Source organism: Vulpes vulpes, chromosome 15 (genome assembly GCF_048418805.1).
Source record: "Vulpes vulpes isolate BD-2025 chromosome 15, VulVul3, whole genome shotgun sequence".
NCBI lineage: Eukaryota > Metazoa > Chordata > Mammalia > Carnivora > Canidae > Vulpes > Vulpes vulpes.
In genome coordinates, this window is record NC_132794.1 from 14,899,554 (window position 1) to 14,920,000 (window position 20,447).

Below are 20,447 nucleotides of genomic sequence, written 5' to 3' on the forward strand. Positions count from 1 at the left end.
TTTCTATTAGACAGAAATCACTTATATCTTGGAGATTTACATTTTACAGAGTCTGGGAATTAAGATACATTTCCCTAGAGAATCAAGTCATCCTTGGATGAGCCTCTTAGACAATGGCCACTATGACAAACAAAGGCCGTACAGTCTTTTTAATTTTTTTCCTTTATTTTCAAATTTTGATAAGTTTCAATAACACATAGAATAGTCATTTAAAAATTTCTTTCTCATCTTAATCTAATTCCAAAGGAATTTGGGTTTGCTGTGAACCTTCTATTTACAATGCTCTTACAAGAATAATATCTTAATACATAAATGAAAATGCTAGAAACCATTGTCCTTAAAAGATCATATCTACTAGAAAAGCTCATTTTCTCCTGCTCGCAAAAAGGAAGTCTCTTTCAATAAGAAAGAATTTATTCCCCATGGTAAACAGGAATGGCTGCATCAGGGAAAATTCTAAGAAAGGGGGCTTTATGTGCTTCTATATATTTAAGCCCCCTTTAGGAAAAAAAAAAAAGAACAATAACAATCATTTTAAGAAAATGAAGTTAAAATTGACTATTACAAGAGCCTATTGTTAGGCAGGTACTAGCCACTTACTTCCTCAAAACTAAAAAAATATTTTTTTTTATTTGGATAGTAAAGATCATTTCGAGAAAGAGCATAAAAGTAAGACATTAATGAAAACTTTTGTTTTTCTTCTTTCAGCTCTTGATTTCTGTCTCTTGGCCATCAGATAACATGCTTGATAAAAGAAAAGAAAAAAGTCACACCATTTGGTTCACTTGCTATTAGACAATTGTTGTCAAGAAGTCTTATGCAGGGTAGAAATTAAAGCTATTTCCTAAAATAGGGACAATAGTTTAAGTATTGTTTTCAGTTAAGTATACTGTAATTGTCCCCTGTGCAAATGCTTCTACATAAGGCAAACAAATTGTAATTATGACTAATATAATTATATATCATTATCTAAATTGTATATGCTTCAGCCTTGCCCCAGAAAATGGATTCCTTATGGATCTTATTCCTCATACCCAGGAGTTAGTCACTATCTGTTCACCCTAATCAATAATACATTGGTGATCAATAAATGTTAATCAACATTACTTTGAAAACAAAACAAAGAACATATATAGAAATGCTCATTAGGGATAAGGGCAGAAAGACAAGGCAATTATGTCAGTAAGAGAAGTTTGACTTTGAAGGTCAAAAGGCATTTCAGTTCAGGAAAGAATCAGGCAGGGAGTCTTTGTAGATATTTGAGGCAAGGAAGGAAGCATTGTTAGAGCATGAAAAAGGAACTTTTTTGCCACTTGGATGAGCAGGGAGGAGAAGCGAGAAGTGGGAATTACACTGCACCAGTGACCGGAACACTAAATTCAAGAATAAAACCAATGCAACAGAATCCAAACAAAGGAACACAATAGACACATTTAGTGGAAATGAAATTGGATTTCTGAACTGGATTTTAAGACCGTGCTATGAGCAATATGCTACATCAAGAGATAAATGCTACCAATTCTGCCCATTTTCAGAGAGCTCCCTAAACTCTGGACAATGTATCGAATTGACTCACAGCATGACCCCCAAGAAGGAAAAGTTGCCTGTAGGAAAAAGCTTTCTGAAAATCCTGTAGAACTTTAATGAAGAAAACTGCCTCCTTCCACACAGATCAGGAGGAGAGTTTAAACTGCACATTTGAGAAGCGTGAAGGGTGGGCCTGAAAAATGATTGAGTCCAAACCCCTAACACAGTACAGATCTCCACCCAACCAAAGTCTTGGACAAATTGTCTTCCACTCTCAGACAGATGCTATGACACTAATGCAGTAGTTCGTCTTAGTGACACTCATTTAACTCATCAGTCCACGAAACCAGCCTTTGAATTGCAAAATAATAAGTGACCAGAGAACAAAAAGTAGGATTGGGATATGGTGAGGCAGAAAAGGAGATTGCAATGCCAGGAGGTGTACCTAAATATACACAGGAGAGAACTCTCTCTACTTACATTCAATATTGATTTTTTTTTCTTGTCCCAGTGCAGAGAATGTGATTACCTGTATTTTAGCAAGTGTAACAACAACAGGTATTACTGTCAACTGTAAAAATATGCCATTTATTTTTCAAAGCTGGGGCTAGCATTTGGCGTTATGACCTCCCTTGGCAATAAATTCTGGAGGCAAAGTTCAAGGATCTGAAGTATTTATGTGTTACTTCATTTGACTGACATCTAGTTTGGCTATAGAGACGGCTTAGATGAGAGCTGAAGGCTTCTTGAGCCCTTGTGTCATTTCCTGATATGAACTTAACTTCCAGCATTATCAAGTGATAAAACTTACCTCTGACATGATTTCCATTCCATCTGCATGGTAGCCAGAAAATACGTCTGGGTTAAGATGGACCCTGATAATTTTGTTGATTCCATTCACTATTCTTTCTGTAGGAACTTTAATGGCAAAACTTTCTTCATGAACCTGGCCACTCTGCTAGGGAAGTATTTACATTAATACTTAATGGTGGGCAAGTTGGTGGGACAGGGAGATGAAGGAATTGTGCTGTGCTGTCCCTATGTTCATATGTGGGTGTGTGAATATGCCTCATTTTGTTCTGTGAGAACTACCTGCTAGTCAATCCTCTGCTTGTGATCTTTGAGTCATCTTCCCCTAGTTCTGCTAAAATGATCTCTCTAGAGATCTGCCCATGACACTCCTAAGCTTAAAGCATACTGATGATTCCCACATGTCTATTGAGCGAAGTCCAAGCAAAGTAGCATGATTCATGACCCCTTAAGAGCAATTGCTCAGGCCACCTGGGTGGCTCAGTTGGTTAACTGTCTGCCTTCACCTCAAGTCATGCTCCCAGAGTCCTGGGATCGAGTCCTGCATTGGGCTCCCTGCTTACCAGGGTGCCTGCTTCTCCTTCTCCCATTGTCCCTCCCCCTGCTCATGCTCTCTCTCTGTCTCTCTCTTGTTCTCTCTCTCTCTCAATTAAATAAGTAAAATCTTAAAAAAAAAAAAAAAAAAAGAACAAGTGTCTCCACCCACCTCTTTCCTTGGCCCATTTCTCACCATTCCTTACCTTGCATTATGGATCCATCCATGGCAGGCATAACTTTTTCTGTATTTCATGCTTTATTATTCAGGCTGTAAATCTTTGCTCGGCCAATTTCTCATCCTTTGAGATCTTAGGCATTCTTTCCTACAGGAGTCTTTTTGGTGAGTCTCTCTTTCTGAGCAGTTGGGATCAGTACTACTTCCCCATACTTCTTCCTTCAATCACTATGTGCTAATCTTTGCTTCATTGAAGTACATTAATGTTCTGGTTCCAACTAAACTGGAAACTGCTAGGTGCTATATTCTGAGATAGTTTCTGGCACAGAGAAGACGAGAACCAGCCGTGCCAGTGGTGTTAAATCTTTGCCTGAGAGCAGACCAATGTCTCAGCTTCAATCAGTCAGACAGAGAGAGCACATTTCCCCTTCCTATGCCTCTTTGTTCTAGTCAAGCCCTCAATGGATTAGATAATGCCACTCACATTAGGGAGGACATCTGCTTTATTCAATCTACTGATTCAAATGGAAACTCTCTCATAGACATATCCAGAGATAACATTTAGCCAGATAACTGAATATCCCACGACTCAGTCAAGTTGACACATAAAATTAACCATCACAACCTCAAATGTAAAGTCAAGGTGTAGACTAATTTATAGGCGGCATGAATCCATTATTGTACCTTACATGCTGGGGAAATAGCATGAGTATGAGAATTGTATTTTGGGACAATGAATCTGATGTTGGTTTGTAAAATGTAACACCGAAGAGATCAGAAAAGACTACACATGTGAGTCCTGCCAGGTGAGGTAATAAAAGTCAAACCCTGGAGTTTGTGAGGAATGTGGGAAGGATAATAAGGGATAGTTGTCAAAATAATCATTGTTTACATTTTCTATGCTTTCAGTGAGTTAAGAATTGTGTGAAGTGCCACTTAAATCTCACAGAAACCCTGCATGGACACTCAGATTTGTGTCTCAGATTTGAGACAACCCAGGTTCAGGTTAAGTGGCTTGCCTGAATTCAAACCCAGCTCTGCAATAAACTCATGCTCCTTGCTCTGACTCTTGGCCAAATGGGTAAATAGAGTCAACAGTGCACATGGTGTGAACATAGCAGTTAGAGTATATCTTTCAGGATTTTCTTCACATTTTACAAATGTCCAGTGATTTTGGTAAAGTCAGGAGAAATAAAACAGCTAGGTAGATACAAAAGACTGAGTCCCCCTCCATCCTCATTTGTAAGCCAACTCAAATTAGTCAAGATTGCCAAAAATCACCTAGAGATCGAAGCTCAAGAAATTCCGGGGCCACTAGTTTTTATTTAAGGAAACCACCAAAGATGTCCAGTGTGAGTTCTGTGAAGGGGAGACTGCTGTGATTTTTAGTTTTTAAAATGATGTGGATGTATGTGGTAGGCAGAATAATGACTCCCCAAAAAGATATCCATGTCCTAATCCCTAGAATGTGTAAATGTTATCTTTCATGGCAAAAAAAAAAAAAAAAAAAAAAAAAAAACCTGCATGTATAATTAAATTAAGGAGTTTTGAGATACGACGACTATCCTAAATTATCTATGTGAGCCCTAAGTGTCATCACATGTATAAGGGACAAGTAAAAAGACTGCAGAGAAGAGAAGGCAATGTGACCACAGAGGCAGAGACTGGAGAGATAGAGCCACAGGACCAGGACTGCTGGCAGCCACCAGAAATATGAAGAGTCAAGAACAGAGTGTCCCGTGAGTCTCCACGAGGGAGCATGGCCCTGTTGGCACTTTGGTTTTGTCCAGTGTTGCTGATTTTGGATGTCTGCTCCTGGCCTCCAGCACTATAAGAGAATAAATTTCTGCTGTTTTAAGTCACCCAGTTTGTGATAATTTGCGACAGCAGTGACAGGAAACTAAGCCAAATGACATCGGAAGACCTAAATCCTGAACATTCTAAAAATTTGTTAATACATCCCTGGATTATTTATACCCTTTTCACAGTGAAAAAAAAAAAAAAAGTGGGGGAGACAATGCTTCCCCTGGACAATACCTTGAAAGGGATTTGACTTGACCTTGGAGAACAGAACACTAGGCTTCCCAGACTTTGTTTACTCCTCGTGCAGACTGTTTTACAGTCTTTCCTTCCACACTGCCCATTTAAACTGTCACTGTCACAGATTTGACTGATTTTAGACATTTGGACTCACAAAATAAATGAGTGCTAATAAAATGGGGACGTGTCCTGCCATCGAGCTGCTGAAGCAATGCAATGCTTTCTAACACCACGATGAAACCAAATAATTGGATACCGTGATGAATTTGAGGTATTACCATTTTGATGGTGCGAGGATTATGATAAGTGTGAAACAGTAATGCCACGTTCCTTTTGTCCATAGGCTCGCTGGGATGGCCTGACTGGGCGTATCACTTTCAATAAAACCGATGGTTTGAGGAAGGATTTTGATCTGGACATTATTAGCCTCAAAGAGGAAGGAACGGAAAAGGTAACCTGCTCAATAATAAATTTAAGAATAAAATAAAGAGCACTGTTCAAGCATTTTAATTGCACCTACAAGGAGCAGACTGACAAAATGATTCTCTTAGCACGTCCATTTATGTCCAGTTTTCTAGCTCTCTCGCCCCCTGCTCTGCTGATAGATGCTGACACGCTAGATTCTGAAATTGTATGTCCTTGATAGCAATGCTAACATTTATCTAGTGCTTGGTTTATAAAGCAGGCATAATTATGGCATCTGGCCCTATGGGTGGGGTGTCATTAGCCCCACCTCTCAGAGGTTTCTGGAAATTGAGTTCAGACTTAGAAAACAAGGAGTTTGCCAATGACTTATCTATGGAATGGTGTCCAGGTTTACTCAGAAATGAATTTTCTTTTGTGCTTGAGGTTGATAGAGGGATAACTCTAGTTATATTAGTTATATTTAGGATAACTAAAGTAGAAGAGAAAGGGCTTACTGGGTCCTTGATTTTAGGAAGAAATACACCGAAAAAGAAAAAAAAAAACATTTTCAAGCTGGGTTCTGATATTAGGATTGTTTTAGTTGCAATTCTTAATCTCTCAAAGTTCTAAGTTCCATGTTAGCTAATTTAGAGTAATGCAAATGTGGACTATTTAAATAATGATGATGGTAATTAATAATAATAATAATAATAATAGAATTTGGCTCCACAGTGTATTATACTAATTTTATTATTCACAGTTGTGTGCTGGAATTAATTAACACTTATATTGTGAAGATTTTGCCCTTTAGGACATTAAAGAAAAAAAGGGTTTTGAAACACCCAAAACAATCATCTGAAACCCAAACTCTGTAATCCAACATTTTTTTTTTTTCACTGTAGTGCACAAGAAGGTATGTTTCCTATAGAAGAGTGGGTTTGGCAACCAGTCACTTCACTGAAACGTTGGGGTTGATTTTTAAAATGAGATAAGATTTCCATTTCTGTTCTGTTGCTTTTGTTAACTGAGACATTTTTTTTTAAAGGTCCTGACTATGTCCCATCCCCAAATAGCCTAATTAAAACAAACAAAGATTAATTAGGCCGAATGTAATAGATGGTGACCACTGGTGTGGAAATGTTTGAGGAAAATAATTAGTTTGTGGCTTTGAGGGTACACATTATCTGAGCAGGTTCCCATTTTTTGAAAATGCCCTCTCTCTTCCTGTCTCTCTCTATCCCTCTCTCTCTCCTTGTCTCTCTCTGTCTCTCTCTCTGAATTTTTCTCTGTCCTTCTCTCTCTCCTTCTCTCTCTCTATTTGTCTCTCTTTCTCTCCCTGGCTCTCTGTCTCTCTGTATTTCTCTCTCTCTCTCTCTACTTGTCTTTGTCTCTCTCTGTCTCTCCCTGGCTCTCTGTCTCTCTGTTCTCTGTCTCTGTCTCTGTCTCTCTCTCTCTCTACTTGTCTCTCCTTGTCTCTCTCTGGCTCTCCCTGGCTCTCTCTCTCCATCACTCTGTATTTCTCTCTGTCCCTGTCTCTCTCTATTTCTCTGTCTCTCTCTATCTCTCTGGGTTCTCTTCACTTAGATTTGCTGGTTTGTTAGTTTAACGTGTCTGGCCAAGCACAGGGCCCCCATCTCACCTCCATCCTCACTGTGGCCACCAAAGAAAAGAATATTTTTAGGAACCGAAAGCCTCTAAAGGCTGTTTAAAAAAAAAAAAAAAAGTCTGCTCCCCTGTGCATGCCTCTCTCCCCCCTCCACCCTGTTAATGTATAGAACTGAAGGGGGAAGAAAAGCTGTTAAGGAAACATCGTTCTGGCTCCAACGTGTGATGAAAGAGATGGAGCGATCGTTCTGCCTTCACAGCTATTTTATACGCAGCAATATTATGCACACTCCACTGGTGTTTTTCCATCAAAGGCAAAATCAAATTAGATGAAAGTGTTTTCTCGATTTGTTTCTTATCTCTTCATTGTTTGCAATAACTTTTCTTTCTTCAGGTGACTTGGGCTCCATTCCTGGAAGGAATGACTGGGCCTTAAGGCATTGGGGAAGCCAGCCCATCTCTCTCAGGAGCCACGGGAGGAGATGCCCAATCTTTTCATGTCAGCCTCTCACGGGGTCCACAGAGAAAATTGTTAGAAAAAGCCCACTTTTTCACTTCCACTCAAGTTCCTACTGCCTGGAGGCCCATAATCAAAGACCATGTCATCAAGCGTAGCGTGCTTTCTTGCTTAGGAATAACGTGTGTGTGCCTGCGTGCGTGTGAGGATTGATTCTGTTTATGAATACCTTGAACAGGCCTTTCTAAAGAATGATGAAGACCCTTTCACTCTGCAGCAAAGCTGTGCATATTCAAAAGATCTTTATATCTTTTTTTTTTTTTTTTTCCTTTTGGTATGGGAAAGGAAAAGTGAACATCAGGCTGTACTACCAAGTGGAAGTAACTTCTGTGAGACCCAAGTGCTTAGTACATCCCTTTGCTGTGTCTCTGTTCAGGCTTCATGTTGAATGACCATGTGAGGTTCCAAACGGTGGGTGGGGAATGTCATACGCTGAGCACTCACACACCGTGATACCTTCTGGGTTCCATGCTCCATGTTAATTAAGTGCTATTTTTATTTTTCCCTCTGAAAACCAAGGCTGCTGGAGAAGTGTCTAAACACTTATATAAAGTGTGGAAGAAGGTTTGTACTCGGACAAAAACTGCAGGCCCTCTGGGGGTGGGGTGGGGAATGTCAGAGAAGAGGCCTGGGCCTCTGCAGTTTTGCCAGACCTGTAGATCTCCTAATTGCAGTTTAGAGGCGATACAGTCGATATGAAAGGAGAACGGGGTGATTGAATATGTTGTCTTACAACCACATGACCCAAGAATTGAAAACAGCCTGAGATGGATTAAGTAGTGATGGATTAAATATTTCCCCCTCGGTTATTTTTGTTTCTCCCAAGCAGGCTCAGTCCCAGTAAGGGCTGAGAGCAGGTTACTGCAATAGAGGCAGACACTGGTCCATTTATATTTCTTCTCAAATCACTAAATATTTTCCCTACGGGGCATGAAAACAGCAGTAGATTTGATCCATCAGACTAGTCAGATAGGCTAAGGCTCAAAAGGCCAGAATAAGACATCTCCCTCAATGTCACCACCATAAAACAGGAGAAATTCAGAAATTCCATTCTCTTAGGAGCTAGCTTTGTTTTGCGTAGGATCTTTGTCAGTGCATATTGTCTGGCAATTCGTTTCAGAACCAGTTTCCAGAGGACAAAAACATTAGAGATGTTGGAAGGGAAATGAGATGATCTTGTAAATTCTAACACCTCCTATTTCGTAGCTTATTGTACAGTATCATGTTGTCAATGAATGTGCACAGATTTATTGTATAAGCAAATGTTAGGCATTAAAAACATTTGGTTCAGGAAAACATCCCAGTGATATGCAAACATTGTCTTTCATTTTCTCTCTCTCTCTCACTCTCTCAACCTAATTGCTAAAATATCTGATTGACAGATGCAACTTGAATTATTTCAGGTTGTTTGACTTGAGCGGTTTTGTCAGGTTCACTTTTATCTTGCAAATTATCACGTAAGTCATGGAGATTGTAAACAGTCTTTCCCTGTGGTCCAAAAGCTTGTCTCTCTCTTGGTAGTACTCAGTAGATGATTTCAAAAATGTCCTTTTAAGTTTAAAATACACAGGTTTAATAACCTTGTTTTAATCTTCAATGAATCAGGCTACCAAAGGCAGAGAGAAAGAAGGCAATCTCGTTTCCTCACTGCTAATAAATAGATGAACCTAACTGGCACCCAGAAAGAAGCTTATTCCACTAATCCAGCTTGAGACTCCAGGCACTTTATGCAATGTTGAATTAATTCAAACCAAATATCCTAGGGAATGGAATCCAAGCTCTGAAATCACATGCAGGGGAGGGGAATGTCCTCTATTTGTCACTAAACTGCAATAATTACCCGCACACACTTCCTTGGGATACAGCTCCATGCCTTTGTGCCTCTTCCTTCCTGCAGACCTATCATTGCCCACACTGTAAGTTGCATATACTGTGATGTGCTGTTTTGTGTTATGACTTCTTATCAACAATTTACAGTAACCTGAGCTCTAGCACGTAAGACCTACTGTCCCTTTCCAACAAGACTCACATTCAAATTCGGAAAGCTCTTTGCGTGCTGACCGTATTGAGGGTAGAAGAGTCCACCAGAATTTTTTTCCAAAAGAGGATGTAGCGATCTTTGCAAAGTCTGTGAATATGTGTTCATAAGTCTCATGATACAAGAAACAGACAAGTCTTATTTTCTTTCCTAAATACTTGATATTTCACTCAGCAATGTTGGATTTTGACTTTATGTGAATCACTCGGTAGGTTTGGAAAACGGATACTAGTCACCCTCTGAACACCCTCTTGTTGTGTCGCTTTAAAAAAAAAAAAAAAGTTTGCTTAATGTCATTTGGGCACTCATTTTCAGAGGCTTCCCTTGGTTGTCCTAGATAATAAATGGCTGCTCCCACATGCCCGTTTACAAAGTGAAAGAAGGCAGGACCAGACAATTTAGCTCTTGTGTGTTCCTCCCCACGAATAATTGATCCACCCTCTGCTACTTCTCACTGGTAAATTACTGCTGTCTGCTTTTGCTCTATGGTTTGAAAATTGAGGCTCTGCTTCCTGGAGGCACTCCTCCAAGGTCAGAGAACAACACTGAAATGCTAGATGTCTAGGCATCTGGATAACTGTATCCCTGGCCCCCCAATGCACATGACTCATAAGATCTTGCTTCTTCTGAAAAGCTGATGTGTCTATTTGATTAACAGGTAAAGTAAGTTAGTTGACTAGCTTCAAAACACGCACACACACACACACACACACACACACATGAATTCTATTTTGCTAATTAAACAATTTGAAACCGAAGGCTGTGGTCATTCAAACTGCATATGTATACTGTCCACTTCCTAGGAATAATGTGGGAATAACCTTGACTACAGTCAAGACTGTAGTTTGATACTCTTTTAGTCCAGATTTGAAGGGAGCTCTGTTACACAAATAGTAGGAAAAAAATATTCTCCATTTTCTCATCTTATGAAAGGAAGTTCACATTAAATGGGACTCTAGGACTCAGTTGACTGGAAATGCTGCAGCAATGGTATCTGACCTCCTTACTTTTGGCAGGGCTGGCAAAAGAAATAAAAGCCAGACATTGAGCTGTGGAGTGCATTTGTCTACAGTTTCAAGTTTGTATGTTAAAAGAGAATGATATTGTGAGACTATTCAACACTGCCATTTTCAAATATTGGTATAGTTCCTTTAAATACACCCTTGACATTAATAGAAATTAGTTAAAGAGAACACCTTCCATTACTTAACAAATTGGCTATAAACACAGTTATTTTCTCCACTTTTCTACTTAATTAAAAGTTAGGTTCCATTCTCCCCAGTGCCTAAGTCAAGTTTTAATTAGAAGTATAGCCAGAGCCCAACTTACACGTAGCCTTCATTGAGTTCGAAGTCAATTGCTTACAACCTAAAGCATAGCTTTGGATGAAAACCAATAGACTACAAGTGTGTTTAGCCTGAGTTATGTTTCCTAGAAACAAGGGTATTTGCCTCAAAAAAAGTGGAAGAAGAGGTACAGGTTGAGAAGAGAGAGGAGAAAAAGTTGTCCTCCTCTCCTGGGTTTAAAGACAACCAAGGAAATCTGAAGATTCTTCAACATAAAGATGTTATGTGCATTATGTGTGTTCTATGACAGGCATCACCCTTGACAGTAGAAAGACTGAATGGTTATTAGAGCTACAACCCAAGCCTACATCTAGTAACCTCATTACAGTCAGGCTCAAAATACTTCCAAAGCCCGCATTTACCTAGACCTGTCTCCTTTTTCATTGGCCAACTAACTCTTACTAAGTATAGAAAGGAAAGAGTGACATTGAAATAGTTCACACTGATGTGTGAATGTGTGATAGTCCTTGAAACTTCCTCAAAAAATTTACATGTCTTAAAAGAGTATTTGTCAAGCTAAATGAATTTCCAACTGCTGTATTTAAGCAATAAATCTAAGTAAAGAAACAGAAAAGGAAAGAAGAGGTCTAACATTCCCACTGGTGATATTTAATCATCAAAAAAGCCCTCCTATCTCCATTTTTCTGATGAGGAATTGAGGCACGGCAGGGTGAATGAACTTGCCCAAGATCACATTGCTGGGACATTGCAAAGCTAAGATCTGGACAAAAGTCTGTCTGCAAGACTTTCTGCCCAGGGGGGCAGTGTGTTCCTCCCATTCCTCCCCTTGGGAAAATGTGTTCAGGGATCAAGTGTAGGTCTACTTCATCCATCCCAGAGTCTGTCCAAGTGTTAGTGTTCCTCAACTGTCCCTGTCCTTCATGGATCCTATACTTCATCTGCCTCTAAATTTAAGTAAGTAAATAAATAAATAAATATATAACTCCCTCACAATCCAAAATCCTTCACAACAGGGCAAGCCTGAAGAAGTTACTGGGCCAGTTATTTGAATGCCCTTTATTATCAATGTGTAGCTTTTAACAATTACCAACAGTTTCATGTGGATCTTCTCGTTTGGTCTTCTCAATATCCAGATGATGTACTTTATGGTTAGAGAACCAAAGCTCAGAAAGGTTACCAGCTTGCCCAAGGTCACATAGTTGTTGGCTTTGCCTGGCTCTGAAATATGTCTGCATTCCGTTTGTCTCACCAGGCTGGCAATAAATGCCTACAGAAGGCTTCAGATAAATAGTTCATTTCCCTGAGGCTTTTCTCCTGAGTTCCTCCAAAAGCTAAACAAATCAATGTACTTCTTTAGGGCCGTCTAACCCAGGAGTGACTTGGCCACTGGAGAAAACCATAAATCATTACTTTTTAAAATATCGTTGGGTTTCACTGGCTACTAATCACCATGAGTGGTTCTGTGATAGATCAATAAACAATAAAAATGAATACCCTCACTAAAGGAGTTCGTAGTCAAGTGCACAGACATAACAAGTAAACAGAAGATTAACAGAGGATAAGCCCATAACAGAGGTATGAGCAGTGCTACTACAGTTCATGGCAGGCACTCCTGCCCAGCACTGGCTCCTCAATGAAGACAGAATCAGAACTTAGTCTACTATTTATCCACACTTTTTTTTTTCTTCCATTTATTTTTTCCCTTATATATGCCCCCATCTCTCCATCAGCCACCTTGCTCCTTTCATCCCATTCCTTATCAATTTTAGAAACACCAATGGTACCACTTTGGCAACATAAGGTTTGTATCACTAGAATGTAAGCTCCACTAGAGAAGAAAATTTTGTCTCTTTTATTCATTGTTATGTCATCCAAGGCCTCAAGCAAGGTATGGCATAGCATAGGTGCTCAACAAACACATATTGGAAGAAAAATCTGCATTTAAGAATTCTTAATTTAAAAAAGAATAGTGAGGGATCCCTGGGTGGCACAGCGGTTTGGCGCCTGCCTTTGGCTGAGGGCACGATCCTGGAGACCCGGGATCGAATCCCACATCGGGCTCCCGGTGCATGGAGCCTGCTTCTCCCTCTGCCTGTGTCTCTGCCTCTCTCTCTCTCTGACTATCATAAATAAATAAATAAATAAAAATTTAAAAAAAGAAAAAAAATAAAATAAAAATAAAAAAGAATAGTGAGTTTAATAAATTAACAAAGAAAAAGACCTCCCCCTACCGTATCTCAAATGACACTAATTTTCCCTGTCCCGTGGGCACACTCATTCCTACATTGTTCATTTTCCCACAGTGAGTAGCTTCAGTGTGATGCCCTGGTGTCTTCTCCCCAGACTCTAAGCTTTTATGTCCATTCCTGGTATAGAAGGGGCTACTCCTTAATGTAAATGGGGTCACTGACAACCAGCAGCCTCTGATGTATTGTGTTCTGTATAGATTGGGATTTGGAACTCCAACAGTGGGCTTAACATGACTGATGGCAACAAAGACAGGTCCAACAATATCACTGACTCACTAGCCAACCGAACGCTCATCGTCACCACCATTTTGGTAAGTTGACTATGTGGAATTCAGGGTATCTTATCCAGATTCCCACCCTAGAGTTTGAAGAATTCTTCAGCATCTTTTTCATGCCAACAACTTTGTCTGCAAATGTTTATTTTTAATTAGGACACAAAAAAATTATGTTTGTATATGTCCATAATTGCATTGAATTAGAAGCTTCCATCAATGTTCTGAATATCTCCCACCTTCAATCCATTCTCAGCTCTGTCTTGCTCCCACTCTCTGGCCCCACTCAGCTAGTCTCCCTTGCCCTCTGGCTGCTGGTTGGTTTCAACTGAGGAGAGATTCTGGCAAGGGACTAAAGAAGTAGAAAAAGAGAAATATGAACATTACTTCCCCTGCCTCCAATGGTTTTCTCAGAACCTCTGTCCTTCATAACCACAGCTCCTATTCTGTCCATGACCTTGCTTCCAGAGTTCTGCTGTTCTGGACTCCAGGAGCACTCTTTCCTCCTATCTGATTTAGCCCTAAGTGCTATAAGTTTCCTGATTATGTTGGTCCCTGGATGTTTATACCCCACCGTTCCTCCCACCTTCATTCCTAATGGCTCCTTTTGCCTTGATCACTCCTTTATAAATAACGCCTTTACTAAGAAGTTTTTCAAAAGGCCAGTTAAGGGTACTTCCTCCTTCCTATTAGAGCCCTGATAATACCCCTATCCAGACATGGTATATCCCCAGATTGTGCATTCTTTCTCTTTTCCAATCCTAACCCAAGGAATCAAGGACAGGAGAGGCCACCTCTAAAATCTTCACTTTCAGACATTCCTGCTTTTATTTGATTCAGTCCATTAACTTTTGAGAATTGTTCATCCATAATAAAAATGGTTTTCTTTTTCTGGTGACTACTTCCTCAGCAACTATCTCATAGAAATGTAGAGTTTTCTATTTCTATTAGTTTGTTTGAGGATAAGCCTAAATGGGTCTTAAATGTCTGAAGAAAATGTATAATGAGAAGTAAAAGAACATATCAGTAATGCAGTAACTATTATAATGTTATAAAATAAAATAAATTTTCGTTTAGCCAAATGAGAATAAGGTTAAAGATACATGGTTGTAAGGAAATGTCCATTATTCATAGAACAGGGATTTATTATGTAAAAGTATAAGCAAAGAATTACCAAATATGAAATGTGAGGTGAGTTCAAATAAGAAAATGGAACTGGTAATATAAGAAGACATAGAAATAGTCTTTGAATAAGATACCCTGAAGGAAACCAACCAAAATATGGAGATAAAAGTGAATAGTGAAACTGAGATGAAATTTAACTGTGAGATGAGGAAATGAGAATATTTAGTAGATAGGAAGTTTGAAAAGCAAGAGGATATATTTGCTGATTTAAATTTCCTTTTTCTTAGTAGACAAAGCCCTTATGTAAAAGCCAAGAGGGAGGGTGGCAGGTCATGCAAAGAAAGTCTGGGTGTAGAGACAGATGAAAACCAAACATTCAGATTTCTGGTCCTTCATTGCTGGACCTCAAGTTCAAATGTGACTGTGTCTCTGTCATACTATTCACTCACAGCCCTGCCCTTAGCAGCAGAGGAAAACATTCTTATCAACACACTGAAGAGGGAGAGAAATTAATACAGGAAATGTTCTGTATTGGTAGAGGGCATAGGGAAAATGAGTTTAGGGAAGGCAGGAAGGTGAGGAACTAACTTCCTTTCTCTGAAATCTTAATAATCATTTTCAAATATTTTGCACCTTCTGACTTTGGATGGAGCTTATATAAGTAAATTCTACCTTCCATTATAACAGGGTTTTTGTATTTGGTTTGTTTCCTGTAGGAAGAACCCTATGTTATGTATAGGAAATCTGATAAGCCCTTATATGGAAATGACAGATTTGAAGGGTATTGCCTGGATCTGTTGAAGGAATTGTCAAACATCTTGGGGTTCATTTATGATGTCAAACTCGTCCCCGATGGCAAATATGGAGCCCAGAATGACAAAGGAGAGTGGAACGGAATGGTCAAAGAACTTATAGATCACGTAAGCAAAAATATATCTCATATATGGGTTTTAAGTGTCTGACAAAATGCCTAGCAAGAAGTAAAAGAGAAAAAATGATTGAGTCAATGTCAGAAGAAATGTTACCTTTTTATGAATTCTAATAATGTCTTAAAAAGTCGCAGAAAACAACAAGGAAATGGAGTTTGCTTACATAGAAGGGCAAGTAAGGACACAAATTGAGGACAAAAATTTATGGGTCCATCCATCAAGCTGAAGAATAAACCTGAATAATTCTTTAATTCGATAAACACTTCTACAGTTTGCAGCTCAGAGCAAAAGCCGCATCTTCTCAGCTGATTTTATGACCAAATGATTCCTTCCTTGTTCTGCTCACATGCCCTTTTTAAAGACATCTTCCTCTAATTTCTTCCTTCATTCAGTGCCAGAATATATATACGTCTGTCTGTGTGTGTGTGTGTATTTCATACTTTCTGGTTTCTCTTTGCTAATAAATACTATCTCACAAGCCTAACTGTGGAAGTCAACTGTTTTCATACTAGAGCCAATTATCACAGAAGCTTCTCGCATGAGAAACATTTGGAATCGAGAAATATAGATCAGAAGGACCCAGAAATATAGTCCAGACATTTGCTGAGAAGCGAGACAACTAAGACAATGATTTTGAACTTGATTTTGCAGAAGGCTGACCTGGCAGTGGCTCCTCTTACCATTACCTACGTTCGGGAGAAGGTCATTGACTTCTCCAAGCCCTTCATGACACTGGGCATCAGCATTCTCTACAGGAAGCCCAATGGTACCAATCCAGGAGTCTTCTCCTTCCTCAACCCCCTGTCTCCTGACATTTGGATGTATGTGCTCTTAGCCTGCTTGGGAGTCAGTTGTGTACTCTTTGTGATTGCAAGGTAAGTCTGAGAACTAGTGATCTAGGTCAGTCTCAGATTGACAGGTATGCTCTAGAGGTAAACATAGGTTAAGAACTTCAAAGTGTTATTTTAGTTTTGCCTAGTGCTCCATTCTGTCGAGTTCTTCCTCAAAAAGCCACTGCAAACGAATATCTTCTAATTTTTTTATAAAGGTACTTTTAAAAGACAACAAGATAATTTTTATATTAATTTTCATAGTATTTCAGACAACATAAAATGTTTGTTTACCTGTTTTCCCTGAATTATATCACAACAAAAGCAACATCTCAGCTAATAAATCTAAAATGCTTCAACAGGAAGAGTGAAATGGTGTCCAGATACTTCACTCTTGGAATATTCCATTATGCAAAACAGAAAAAAGTTAGCTAGGAACTATTGTAGCAAATAATAAATACTGGGGTGAAACAAGATTGTGTAATCCTCAGGAACAAAAAAAAATACTTCAAAAATTTGATAAAATTTATTTTAAAAAACTTTAGAGAGTTAAAGAGCATTCTAGAAATAACTATGAAAAGAAAGATTACTAACATGTGGAGTCTAGAGGCATGAAATATTTATACTACCACTGATGATTTAGCTTAGGTTTTATTTTCTGAGATAACTCTATATTTAACCATTCCACTTTACACAATTCTTCAAAGGCTTTTTATACCTTTCAGTAGATTATATTTTCTAAACACCTTTGATGCTGAATTTGAAACGCAGCTATTTTATCTTTCTATTGGCTTAAACATTTGATATCCCTAGATAGACCATGTAAAAAAATAATTGCTTTTGTATGTCCCCCACTTGTTTTCAATCTTTTTCATCTTTCAACAAAACTCAGTGAACTTTTTCCCCTGATCAATTTTTGCTTTCCCTCCAGGAATTTCTATAGGAAATATTTCTTCATGCCAGCTCTCTGTCCTTGTCCACTCTGGTTTTGATTAATGCCAGGTGACTCTTTCCCTGTCATAATTATAAAGCAAGCTTGGGAGAATAACCCAAGCTAGAAAAGACTCAAAGATCCATGAGGCACACCCATATAGTCAAACTGAATGAATGGATTCTTTCACTTGTGGGTATTTATACATTCGTTATGAAATAAATGTTTTCTCCATACCTCACACCTTATAAAGTGTATCATTACATTACCAGATCCCAGATTATTTTCCAAAGTTTGGCCAAGTATTAAGCTACTTTTAAATAATGACCAAGGCTCTCTTTCCATAAGTCCTACCACAGAAGATAGTATATTAACAGTATGTGAAGTAATATTATGCTTTGACACCTTAGTGCTCTAAATCAGTGGTTCTCAACTAGGAGAGATTTTATCTTTCAGGTAGCATTTGGATATTTTGGTTGCCACAACTGAGGGTGGAAAATGCTGTTGATGTAAAGTGGGTAGAGTTCATGGATGCCACTAAACATCCTACAGTATGCAGACAGTTCTAACAAGAGTTACCCCAAAATGTCAATAGCACCAGGATGGAGACCATGCTTTAAAAAACTAAAGAAGATGTTGCTTGGGGTATCAAGTTTTAAAAGATAAGTTGCTCACTTTTGGAGATGCATTTCTTATTACTGGTCACTAAGTGAAGTGAATACCTCTGTAGAATGGCTATTTAATAAATGGCTACTTGTCATTCTAACAACAAATAAGAAAATTGTTCCATTCCTCTGCTCTGGGGCACACATCTGTTGGGTGATATTGGAGACAGCAGAGCAATCTAAGCAGCAGAAGGAAGTGAATTTCCATATCCCCGGGTCTGTTGGTCTGTCTAGGCAGTGATGCTGATGAGTGGAATAAGATAATGTTGATGACCAAATAGGTTATTTATCATACTGATTTGATCACAGCCAATGGGAGACAAAACATGTCAGCAGCATCCAAAAGTTCTCACAAGCATACAGGGTGGAAGGACCCCTATACACTTGACCCTAACTGTGCCTTTAAATTGCCTTTCTTTTTGTCATCAGGATATATCAGAATAGTGTGACATTCAGGCTTTTTTCCCTCCTTATTTTGACTGTTTTTCTCAGTTCTTAGTGACCCAGAGCTCTATATTTTCTGACTTCATTCTGTTTCTATTCATTCTATTTCTATTCATTCTATTAAGAAAGCAGCCCCCCCCCCCCCCGATCAATACTATCCACTCAAAATTCCTACTCACCAACAGGACCATTTATAAACCAGCTCTTTATTTAGCTTATTCTCCTTGCCGCCTCCTTCTCATTGCCTTTCCTCTCATTCTGAGTCTCAGAAAAGTGGAATTGCTGTGCATCAAGTACATACTTGCAAACAGCAAGGTGGTGGAATGTGGAAAACAACTCCCTGCAGTATACAGGTGCATCGTCATGGGGATCATACGTTCAACTACATTCATCTCTATACCCTTGAATCCATTTCTACCTCTGCTTTATGAAACCCCTAAATATATTTTGGAGGTGGTTCCCAAAGACAAAAATCCTTGTTGAATAGATGTGCCAATTCACTTTTACTTCCCACCATCATAGTTCAGACCATGCACTTGGTCACTTTGTACCAAGAAGCTAAGATGTGAAGCGGCTTTGTTGCCACATTAGTGGTTTGCCTTCAGAATTAGTGAAGCAGTAATAAAAAAGTTAATCTCATTGTTAGCTCTAGAGAGGCTTTTGAATTTGTTTTGCAGTGTATCCTTTTATGTCCTTTTAAAGGGAAAAAAAATAAAGCCCATCACTGCATTTAGGCTAATGTTTTCACTAGATAGATGTTTAAAAATCATTTGCTAAACTGAATTGAATTCATACAGTTAGACAAACTAAGGAAATCTATATAAACGTTTAAGTTACTGTGACTTGTTTAGTTACAATGCTACAAATGTGCATGTCAGGGTTTTTGTTCTGTGGTTAACATTTTTTAAATTACTTTTTGAAAAACATTTAACCTCCAGGAATTATGTCCATCATGAATGCACAATTAAATAAAATAATATCTAGATATCACATCTGCTTACATTATATGATTTATGTTTGTCTTGTTAAAAATGAATATTTTTTAAGTCAGCATTTGGCAAAAAAAAAAAAAAATCAAGAAAACCTTTGACTGTAACTCTAAAGCTATAATACAAACCCAACAGTTATATCGCAAATTCCAACAGAGTGCTGTCCTTTAAAAGATGAACGGATCTCCCTCTCCTTGAGGCAGACCAATATCCATTAGAGATCTTCAGTCTGAGGATTGTTTTATATCTCCATTCAAGTAAAAGCTTGGCATAGATAAACATAAACCCAAAATGAATCTTTACATTTCAATATAATGCTACTCTTTTATATGCAAATTTTAACACAGATTCTAAGCACATTTGTCCCTTTCTCCATCATTTTACTAAAGTTCAGTATCAATTGGGAATAGCAGCTTCAGAACATTAGTGGTGTAGGTCATATATTAATTTTCCCCCAGCCTTCCCGATGCTGACTCTGCTGTCACACTGACCATCTTTAAACAGGCATTGGGCAATTCAAGCTGAAATAGCTACATCCAGTCAACAGGTAGGTCTATTGCATTATGAAAACCAGTGTCTTACAGCACAGCATCGTACTGACACTTAATATTTTTCAGTCCAACGCCAAATCACTCAGAATCCTGGAAAGAAAGAACCTAAAATATCTTTGCAAAGCAGTAAGAATCACGTTGCTGTTTAGACGGGTTTCCTTTTTGCCTTAGAAAATGAGATTAATTGTTCACTCAGAACTGCAAAGTATGAAACACTGACACAAGACCACAAGCAGCATTTCAGAGAGGCAAGTGCGGAGCTCACTGATCAGAGGAGAGATGAGAAAGAAGTACCTGCACATCAGGGGGGGTTAGTGGTTGCCCGGTTTTACAGTCCATTGAGAAAAACTCCTTCTTTTGAGTGCATGAGCCTCCTAACTTATTGCAGTTAATATTTCAGGATTATTGTACAAGTGACAACGATATTGTTTAAGTAACGGCATCTTTACTGTGCATACTGTTTCAATTAGTGGGTTCATTAATATTGGTATTCGTTTCCTC

At 38.7% G+C, this 20,447-nt stretch overlaps 1 protein-coding gene across 12 annotated transcripts in view; it reads left to right on the forward strand.

Moving 5' to 3' along the window:
* Window positions 1-20,447, forward strand: part of GRIK1 (glutamate ionotropic receptor kainate type subunit 1) — a 365,694-nt gene that overhangs the window by 304,803 nt on the left and 40,444 nt on the right. For 7 of the 12 annotated variants that reach the window (XM_072740870.1, XM_072740871.1, XM_072740874.1 and 4 more), the window contains exons 8-12: window positions 5,433-5,540; window positions 8,136-8,180; window positions 13,408-13,521; window positions 15,324-15,527; window positions 16,188-16,411. In XM_072740870.1, coding sequence (XP_072596971.1) covers window positions 5,433-5,540; window positions 8,136-8,180; window positions 13,408-13,521; window positions 15,324-15,527; window positions 16,188-16,411 — 695 coding nt within the window. The remainder of the gene's footprint in view (window positions 1-5,432; window positions 5,541-8,135; window positions 8,181-13,407; window positions 13,522-15,323; window positions 15,528-16,187; window positions 16,412-20,447) is intronic. The other 5 variants (XM_072740875.1, XM_072740876.1, XM_025985411.2 and 2 more) reach the window with 1 other exon arrangement.